Genomic DNA, 9,739 nt, shown 5'->3' with positions numbered 1-9,739 from the left:
TCATATTTTAAAGCATTGTTAGAACAAAACATTGTTCTGTGGTGTTACATCAATGTCTGACTTTACAGAGGAAGCTGACTAATGACGTTTTGTTTCATGAGGAAGATTCATTAGGAGCGGCTTATTAAAATCAAAAATCATCAAAGTCTGCTAAACTTCTTCAAATTAAGTTACCTATTATTTTTTGATTAACAAACTTTAACTCTGCTGTTCATAGTAAATAATTTTTGCAGACACATATTCTTTGTCAAGTATCCCTCAGGATAAATAAATTGAAGGCAATCACTCAGCAGCACTGGCCGGGTGTTCAGGAAGCTCAAGAAATATATCACTTTTGATCCCAGCAGTAAGAAACTCTGAGCTCCAACTTTTAAGATAAATAAAATAAAGTATTAAGCTGGATGATCATCCCTTGCTGTGGGTAGTGGTTGGGATGACTCAAAGATCAGAGGAAAGAAACCCTTTAAAATTCACCCAGAAAGCCTAGAAGCAGAATGAAAAGATTAAAAGAATCTCTCACTGGTTTAAAGCAAAATATAGAATTGAGGGATGGCTTTGGAATATTTGTGTTGTCTGAGGTATAGTGGAATTAATGACTTTTTTAGGGGGTAAACATTAAGGTCACTTTTATTTAGTTAATTTATTTAATAGAGTAAATTTCCTAATCTCAAATATCTTCCACGACTGCATCCGTGAAACGTATTAGTTAAAAACAGGAAAGCAACTTTTTAAAGTCTGCTTCCTGCCAATGTTTTCCCAGAGAGATAAACCAGTACCCCCTAGAGAACACGCAGATACACAGTGACTGACCCCAGTGATGCAACCAGACTGGGTTAACCTCAAAGGGAAAAAACAGGAAATAGTTACATTTTTAAGAGACGGTGAGTAAATGTGGACGAAATGCACATCTGGCTTCATTTCTCACTCATACATGCCTTTCAGCCACATGTTAGACCCTCAGGATAATCCAGCCTGATTGAAAACATCAAGCAATGCTTCTTCATGTCAGAACAAAACAAACACTGAAATGAATTGCGACACAACTCAGAAGAACATGTTTATTAAGACATATAAGATTTACTTTAAATATGTTTGGATATTTTTTTTATTTTATTTAGCCCTTTGTGTAATAATGGTAAACATACAGCAGACGCCTAAATAGATGAGGTAATACAATTCTAACAGAGTAAACCTGAATAAAAGTGCTTTGCAAAAGTAATGATTTACCTTGAATTTTTACACAATTTTTGCATTACTTTCACAAACCTCGCTGTATTTTTTTATATTTTTATGTTACACAACATAGCACATAATTGGGATTAGAAATATAAATGATATAGATTAAATTGGGTGAGGATTTGCAGGGGACAAAACAAACATGTGCAAGGAGGTGGTCAGGTCACATAGATGCACTGCACATTGACATGAACGCACAGTTCTACTAATCTTTCACACAGGGAGCATGAAAACAAAGACGTTACAATAAATAAATAAATGCATGTGAAACAACTTCCGTTTCAGAAGTTTGCACTTTCAACATGGTTTGGTCTGTTGCAGGAGTTTTCAACTTGCAATAGAATCTCAACTTGAATCAAGTTGAGATTTGATTCAAATCAAATCTCAAGGAGGAGCCACATAAGGCTCCTCTTCTTCTTAGCTCTGAATAACATGACATTAAACCAAACAGTTTATAAATATAGGGGGATAGAAATTGTGAATTTAGCCATTTTCTTTGTTCTAATCTGCAAGATATTTCAAAACATAATTATTTGAAAAGTAGTCTTTTTATTTCTCTTTGGGTCTCAAATCAAGATTTTTCCCCCTGACATTTCCATAATTATGAAACTTTCTATTCAAGAAAATGAAAGCCATTAAATTTGTAAAAGTGTGTTTCTTCATTCTAAAATCTAAAAAGATGTAAGATTGCTTTCTCTGATGAAACAAGCCACATTTATGATCAGATAGGTTCTTCTGGTTCAAGACAAAATGTTTTCAGTGGAAATAAGGGGGGAAATGGGTTTTAGGTTGATGACACTTGGTCTATCACATAAAATACCAATAAAATAAATTGAAGTCTGTGGTTGTAATGCAAAAAAAGGTTTATATAAAAACTTTTACTAGACACTATAACCTTTCGCCACAAACTACAATTAAAAACCTGCCTTTTATGTAATTCTTTGTAGAATAAATGTTATCGGTTTCTGAATAATTAGACAGATAGAAATGCATCAAGATTTAAAAATATGTTAGAAACCTTTGATCAAGATTTCTGCAACAAAAATCAACAACAACCAGATTTTCCCTTTGGTGAAAAGTCAATATACAGATACTTTTACAAAAGTAAAAGCAGTCAGTTGCTTGCGGTGAATAGACGATTAATTAGAATAATTGTGCAGCCATTTTCTTCAAATCTTGTAAACAGTTGCAGCTGTAAACCTGGCCCTTTTCTGTGCAGATAAAAAGGTGGAAAGGGATTTACTTAATGGCATGCTAAGTGCAGTTCAGTTGAGTTTTTGCACTCAAAGCAATTTTCATTTGAAGCAGGCGTAGCTTTGTGGAAAATGGAGCAAAATGGGTAGATCTAAACACTGAGGCTGGAAAGAACAGCAGTGATTAGTCACCCATCTCTCATAGAGTCGACGACACTGTTGGCTCGTCTGGGACGCTGTCCTGATGTATGCTGTGCATAGTCTCTATGTCTGTGGCGGAAATGGACTGGCTCAGTTCTCTCAGGGAACTCTTGGTTATGTTCAGACACGCATCCTTGAGGATATGGCGCACCTTCTTGCTAAGCAGCATGTACAGTAGCGGGTTGATGCAGCTGTTGAAAAAGCCTAAGCTGGTTGCTAGCGGGAAACCAGCTCTCAAAATACTGTGCATTGTAAGTGAGTGATGTACAAACAACTCCATCAAGCCGAAAATATGGAAAGGTGCCCAACAGAAAAAGAAAGCCAGGATAACAGCTGTAACTGTTTTTGAGAAGCCTGAAATGCGAACCAAACCCTGGGATTGTTTCACTTTTATTGACAGAAGTATGCCCGTCACACTTATGGCACTAAGCGGCAAAAGAAAGCCCACAGTGAGACGGACGGACACTAATATTGTATGTATTGTAGCAGCTGTTGTGTGCTGGTTTGTTATGTGATAGTTAGTGTAGCATAACACCTTACCACTGACATATAAAATGTCTCGAAAGACCAGCGCATGGCAGCTCAGCAGGGCAGCTGTTAGCCAAATGCAGCCACAAACAAGCCAGGCTCTGTCTACAGTGCGATACTTTTGACACCAGTTCAGGTATACCAGAGAGACATACCTGTCCACACTGAGCACGGTGAGAAAGAGGACACTAGCATACATGTTCATCACGGAAACAAAGGAGTTAATTTTACACATGACCAGACCGAAGTTCCAGTGGAAGTCCTTCAAAATGTAGTCGATGTAGAAGGGCAGAAAAAGCACAAACACAAAGTCTGCTATAGCCAGATTGAGCAACCACACACTGTTGACAGTCTTCTTGCTTTTAAACCCAGTCACCCAAATGACAGCTCCATTTCCAATCAGGCCAAGTGTGATGCAAGTGATGTAGATGACTATGGAGATGATGTGGATAGGTTCCTTATGACCGTGATCCACTTTGAGGTCTTCCATATCACCGTACTCCTCATATTCATACGTGTAGTTACTATAATCGTCAGCGGAATTGGCCATGGTTTCAGGAACAAGATCTGTATGCTGGAGTAGATCTGTTGGAAAGTAAAAAAAAAAAAAACATAATGACAAGATTCATCCATGACTTGACTTTATATTTATGTTAACAAGTGCTATGGTACTAGTCAGACATTTTGGGTTGAAAATGATGCCGTCTGCTGCAAAAGCTGTTATCTTGTAAGAGTGTGGGTTTGGTTGCTGTAGTTCAACATAAGTCACTTTATCAGACTTTAGTTTGTTTCTTCATACGCTATCCCTCTCTTGGAGACAAACGTAAATTCACGAAAGGTTTGTAATTTCTCTGCAAAAATGGACATCATGCACAACTGATAACATTTTAACAACTGATTTAAAATTAAAAGACGCCATTTAACAGTTGAAGTATAGGGCTGGCTAGGTGTGATGAATCAAGACAAAGAGATGAATGAGGGTTAAAAAGTCAAACTGTACAGGATGAATAAAATCCCCAATGATATCAGTTATATATTAGTTAGTTAACTAATGTTATCACAGTTCAAGCATTAAGAGTTAATGTCATTTTCTATAATCTGCTTTTATAGAAAATGTAACTTAGACTTTTGATTGATCAGGGATCATAATCATTCATATTTTACAAAAATTAATTGAGCCAGACAAGGATCAGAACAAAAATAAATAAATAAAAGGTGCAAGGCTAAAGTTTGTAGATGATTGCAAAATGGCAACTTATAGTTTTGAATAAGTGGAAGTAGAAATTTGCCCAGAATGCTGTTTTTTTTTTACTGCTCTGGTTTCCCTTCTTCAGCCCTCTTTTCTTGTCAGTTAGTTCCTGTACTGAAGTTGGTGCTGGGTGTGTCAAAGAACATCCTGTCAACTTCAATTTACTTCAATAATGTGGAGAGACAGTGAGATGCCACATGGTTGAGGAACACAGAGAAAAAATGTGATTTTTTTTTTTTTTTTACTTTTATTTGTGGGGGAGAACAAGGAGAAGCTTGGAAACACCACTTTGTTCCACACTTAATGGAATATTTCTGAATCAGGGAGGAAGATAACCAGATGTTTTTACTCTTTGGTGTCCTTATAAAATACAAAATAAATCTGGGTAAAAGGTTTTTTGAAACACAGCTATTTGTATGACCATCAAGGCTGGAGAAGCCCTGATAAAGTGCTGATAAGAGCTGTCTGAGAATACCTCATTTCTCTAAAGTCTTATCTAATTATTTAACAAATGATGTGGTAATTCATTTTGCTTGTCAAAAGTAAAACTGTTGAAGAACCAAAAAGTCACTGACCGGAATATTTAAGACTTGTTATCATACTCATAGTTTGAGTATGATAACAAACCAGTTAAAACCTCAACTTCTTTTTCCTCTATTCCTCTACAAACATTTCAAGTGTACATGACATGTTTTTGCAGCTCTGATACCAGCTATATAAGTTATTAAATCAGCTTTAAGTCATGACCAGTAGCATTGCTCGACATGAAGCCACAAGATCTGAACAAGTAACAGTCTGGCTGATATTTCTGCATTTCATTTTTGAAGAAAAGTATTATCTGTGATGGACAGTGATTCATGGCAGTGGAAGCATCATGCTGTGGGGGATGTTTTTTTTTTTTTTTTTCAATAGTACACAGAAAAGTTGGTGAATGTCTTTTCAATTTTAAAATGCAAACCTTTGTTCTAAGAGCTTGGCTTTGTTACCAATGTGATCCAAACATTTAAGGAAAATATGCTCCATATTAAAATAAATAAATAAATAAAAACATTTTCCCATCTAGAGCTGAAATAAGCATTTTGGCTATCTTAAAACATTCAGAAGGAATATCTTATTGCATTTGGAGAAAAAAAGTATTATGTCATTCATGTTTCTTTAGTTTATCCTTTATCTTTTCCAGAGGAGCAGTCAGAGTTTCTTACAATCTCTTAAAGAAATGAAAGACAACCCCAGAATAATGTGTCTGACCACACCTATAAACATGTCTCTGAGAATATAACTATTTTGCAAGCTCCTAAATTAGTATGCTTGTTGTTCATTATTTATTTACTTATTTATTTATTTAATGAATGCAATTTGTGTAAGACTTTAATTTTAAATCAACAAAGGTTTTAAAAAGCCTTAATTTGACTTTGGGGTCATATTAGACATTAGACGTGACAACAATAGAAGTATCAATAAATAAATGCCTTTTAAATAACATTAAATAATTGTAATAAGTTGCCAGATATGCACATTTGATGAAAAATATCCCATAAAAAAAGAAAATACAACATTAGCAAGGCAGTCTTTGCATGTTCAGATGAGTTTCAGTAAAATATATGCTGATCTGAAGCCTAATATTTAATAACGTGCTGCTCTACCAGACAGTCAGAGCCACATAAACACTGTCGACATACTAAAAGGAGTGCTTTTCTTTAGGATTTCAAGCGGATTTTGCATCGCTTACCCTAAGAGTGAAGATTTCCCCTTTTTCTGTCTGTCAGCGACTCTCTCCGTCTTCTTTTCCTCTTGTGAGCTTTGTCTTTAGCCGAGCCTCGTCTGGGGGTTGTTTTTGTCGGTTTCACAAACTCCTTTCCGACTGCATGTGAAGTATTCTGTGGAGCCCCTCCAAACCAAAGTCGGCCGCTGTGTGTATAGGGGATTGTGCTGAGCGGTGGGTGCGACTCCTTCCCAGCCCTCCCTGCCTGCCCAGACTGACGCGTCCAACATATATTAAAAAAACCAAAAGGCGAACTTCACACAAAGAAGAAAAGTTATTGGTCAGCCGCACGGAATGAAGGCGGCTTTCATTCAGCAAGGTTGCGTACACATTTTTTCTCTACATCTGCAGAGTAAATAATGAACGCACCCTTTTCCACTCGGGGAAGAACCCAGGAGAGTTTTTCAAAGTCATCTGTTTCTATTGTTTTCGCATATTTTGTGTCTCTTAGGCAGATTGCCTCAGTCAATTGTGTATTGACCGCTGCCTGTTTCCCCCGCTAGATGGCTTTTTTTTTTTTTTTTTTTTTTTTTTTTTTTTAACAACCTGCTCCTTCTGAATGCCTAATGGGATAACAAGTTTGTGACAGAATAGCCTAATTATGTTGGTCGTTATTCTTTTGTCCGCTTTGAATCAATAAGTCCTCACTATGTATTGCTCCTTCACGGATTTATTCTTTTGTTGTCATGCTAAATGTTTCAGATCATCAAAGAAAACATTCAATGGTTATCTAATTATTTTATTCATGGGGAAAACTAGCTTTCCAAACGTGTCTGATTCTATTTGAAAAGTAATTGCCTCTTGTTAAACTATACATTTACTGCCACAAACCGCATTATTTATTTATTTATTTATTTATTTATTTATTTATTTATTTATTTATTTATTTATTTATTTATTTATTTATTTATTTATTTATTTATTTATTTGTTCATTTATCTATTTATTTTAGAAAGCTAAGTTCCTCAAATTACAACTTAAGTTGAAGTGGGCAAAAAATAATAGCTCCTAAAATTGTATGTTACATGGAATAGGAGTGGCAGGCCTACCAAAATTTCTCAAAGTGTGCATCAATGATTCATTTAGAAACTCTATCGAGAACAACCCTAAACATAAAGCCAGAGCTACAATGGAATGGTTCAGATCCAAAAATATTCATGCGACAGAATGACTTAGTCAAAGTCAACACCCAAAATTTATCATATTTGGCAGGTCTTGAAAATACAGCAAGAAATTTCAATCTTTACTCTCTGGAAAACCTGCAGCTGTAACAACAGCAGGTTCTACTCATTATTGTCTCAGAAGGCTGGAAACAAATGCATGCCACACTTTCCAGATTTTTATTTGTAAAAAAGAAAAGAAAAGAAAAGAAAAAAAAAACAAAGTTGAAAACTACATTTGGTTTTTCTCAATTTTCACAATCATGCACCACTTTGTTTTGATCTATCACCTGAAATCCTAATAAACATACATTAACATCTATGGCTGTAATGTGAAAACATGTCAGAAAAGTTAAGGGGGTTATAAATACAGCTGCTAACCAGTGTATATGTCTGCAAAATGAGTTTATGAGAGCTACAGATGTTATAAACTGGGCTGAATTTACGTATTCATTTGTTTAGAGAATTACAAAAGGTTCTACAGCTCACAGATCCATTGTGCATTTGTTTAATGACCTTCCTTGGTGCACACCCAAACTCTAGCTTCCAAAGAGGCACAGATAATGGTGATGAGGGGTCATTTTCTCCACAAAGACATTACGCAACAGATCTCACACACTGATGAGGCCTTTTACGTCATCATATGCGTGTCTGTGTGATTTTAGTGGTAAACCTGACTGAACATCACAGAAAGCTTAAAAATGAAGTACTTGCATTCTGTTGAACATCAGCATGTCTACATAGAGCATTTACATGGAGCTAGAAAAAACTGGGGGGGAAAGAGCTTTCTCAGTGAGATATGCACAAAATGAACAATGGCTTGTAACATTTCTGCAGAAGAGCCACAGTGTTCCAAGATAACTGGGGCTCTTTCCCACAAGTTACGTGCTTTTCCACTCGATTTATTTTTTTATTTTTTTATTCCTGAAAATGTTTTCTGGTTACACATTCTTGGCCTGATTAGACTATTTCCTCTTTGAGGTTAACATCTACCCAAAGAAGTGGGATTTGTTTAATTTCCCTGCCTTTGCAAGTTTATGAGATAAAGATGCATTATTTCAGTTTGTACCTTTGCTTTTTATTGCCTAGGTAATCATTCTTGTAATCAGTACAAAACCTACCTAGCATGTTGCAGCCAAGCAGTTATCTGGCCAAATAATGTTCTCCTAACATTTGGCAGCCTTCCTCAATCTTGACATTTAGTGCAAAAACTCAACTAGATCCTTGTGTTAAGCCTGTTAAATCAGACCTGGGGTCTTTCTGTGGAGCCCTTTAAGTCACTCCCGTTTTGATGAATAGCTCTTTACTTGATGTTTAAGTGCTCCTGTTGTGTTTGAAGAGATTTCTACTTGATTCCAAATCATTAAGATTTTCTTATGTCTTTGAGAGGACATAAGGATAAAAAAAAAAAAAAAAAAAAACTTTTTATGACGATTAAATTAAGATTGCACGGAGAGCATCTGCAGGCCTAAATTTTCAGATCTTTCCATGCAGCCACTGATTTAGGGTATGGATTTTTGACTAGGCCGTTCTAACACATGAAGAGGTTTTGATCTAAATTGATCCATTGGAACGTGAGCTGTTTGTATGGGGTTGGTGTTCTGCTGGAAAGTAAACCTCTGCCCCAGTTGTAGCGTAGTTCATTTTAGCTTACCAAAGATCCAAAATTAGCCTGTATTTAAATTAATCCTTAATCCAAACAGCATCATCCTATTTTTCATCCCAGAAGTTGTAAAGACCATAACCACTGCATTTTTGGCAATAATATAGATACAATTTTTTACATTTATGGAAATGATCTCACTCATCTCTCTGAATCAGAGAATGCTATATTTTATATTACTATTTTATGTTGTAAATCTGAACCTGTTGTCCTATTCTATTCTATTCTATTCTATTCTATTCTATTCATGCCAATCATCTTCCCAGTGGGTCCTCTTTCCATGGTTGCATGGCTTGTGTGAATATGGCTGCAAATATCGTTTTAGTGGTTGTAGATTGATCCACCTGAGCTGTGTATCTTTGCTGCTCCTCAAGAGTCACTCTGGGTGTCATTCCTGTTTCTACAATAGACACTCTCTTTACCCAGCTTGTCTGTTAAAGTGAAATTAAGCAGTTTTCATAGCTTTAAAATAGAAAAAATGCATTTCACCAGGTCTTTACTTGCAGGGAGCTATTGCTACTGCTTGTGTCAAATAGCCAGCCTTTTTTATGCTGGTGCAGCCTGAAACATTTCAGAGCTTCCTGACAGACTTTGCTGTTAATTTTTAATTTTTTTTTATTCCATCCGAAAGCCAGTGAGTCAGTATGAGTTGCATTTTTTGAACATGATGTTACATTCCTCAGAAGTTTAGTGAATCTCTGGTGTCTAATAACCAAGGTATAAATGAAAAATATCCCTGACTACTGT

General features: G+C 35.9%; 1 protein-coding gene across 1 annotated transcript; it reads right to left on the bottom strand.

The window, feature by feature from the left end:
• Positions 1 to 1,044: 1,044 nt before the first annotated feature.
• On the bottom strand, positions 1,045 to 6,703 carry cmklr2 (chemerin chemokine-like receptor 2). The gene is made up of 2 exons (XM_044131781.1): positions 6,137 to 6,703; positions 1,045 to 3,743 (listed from the first exon to the last, which is right to left on the bottom strand). Exon 2 carries the CDS (start codon positions 3,706 to 3,708, stop codon positions 2,629 to 2,631), a length of 1,080 nt encoding a protein of 359 aa, XP_043987716.1. The 5' UTR covers positions 3,709 to 3,743; positions 6,137 to 6,703; the 3' UTR covers positions 1,045 to 2,628.
• Between the last annotated feature and the right edge of the window lie 3,036 nt (positions 6,704 to 9,739).

The sequence above is a fragment of the Gambusia affinis genome, linkage group LG11 (genome assembly GCF_019740435.1).
Source record: "Gambusia affinis linkage group LG11, SWU_Gaff_1.0, whole genome shotgun sequence".
NCBI classification, from domain to species: domain Eukaryota; kingdom Metazoa; phylum Chordata; class Actinopteri; order Cyprinodontiformes; family Poeciliidae; genus Gambusia; species Gambusia affinis.
The sequence above is the reverse complement of the archived record's forward strand: the minus strand, read 5'-3'. Positions and strand labels throughout refer to the sequence as shown.

Excerpts from the sequence above, each read along its gene's own strand:
- cmklr2 (XM_044131781.1), bottom strand. The coding sequence starts at position 3,708 with ATGGCCAATTCCGCTGACGATTATAGTAACTACACGTATGAATATGAG.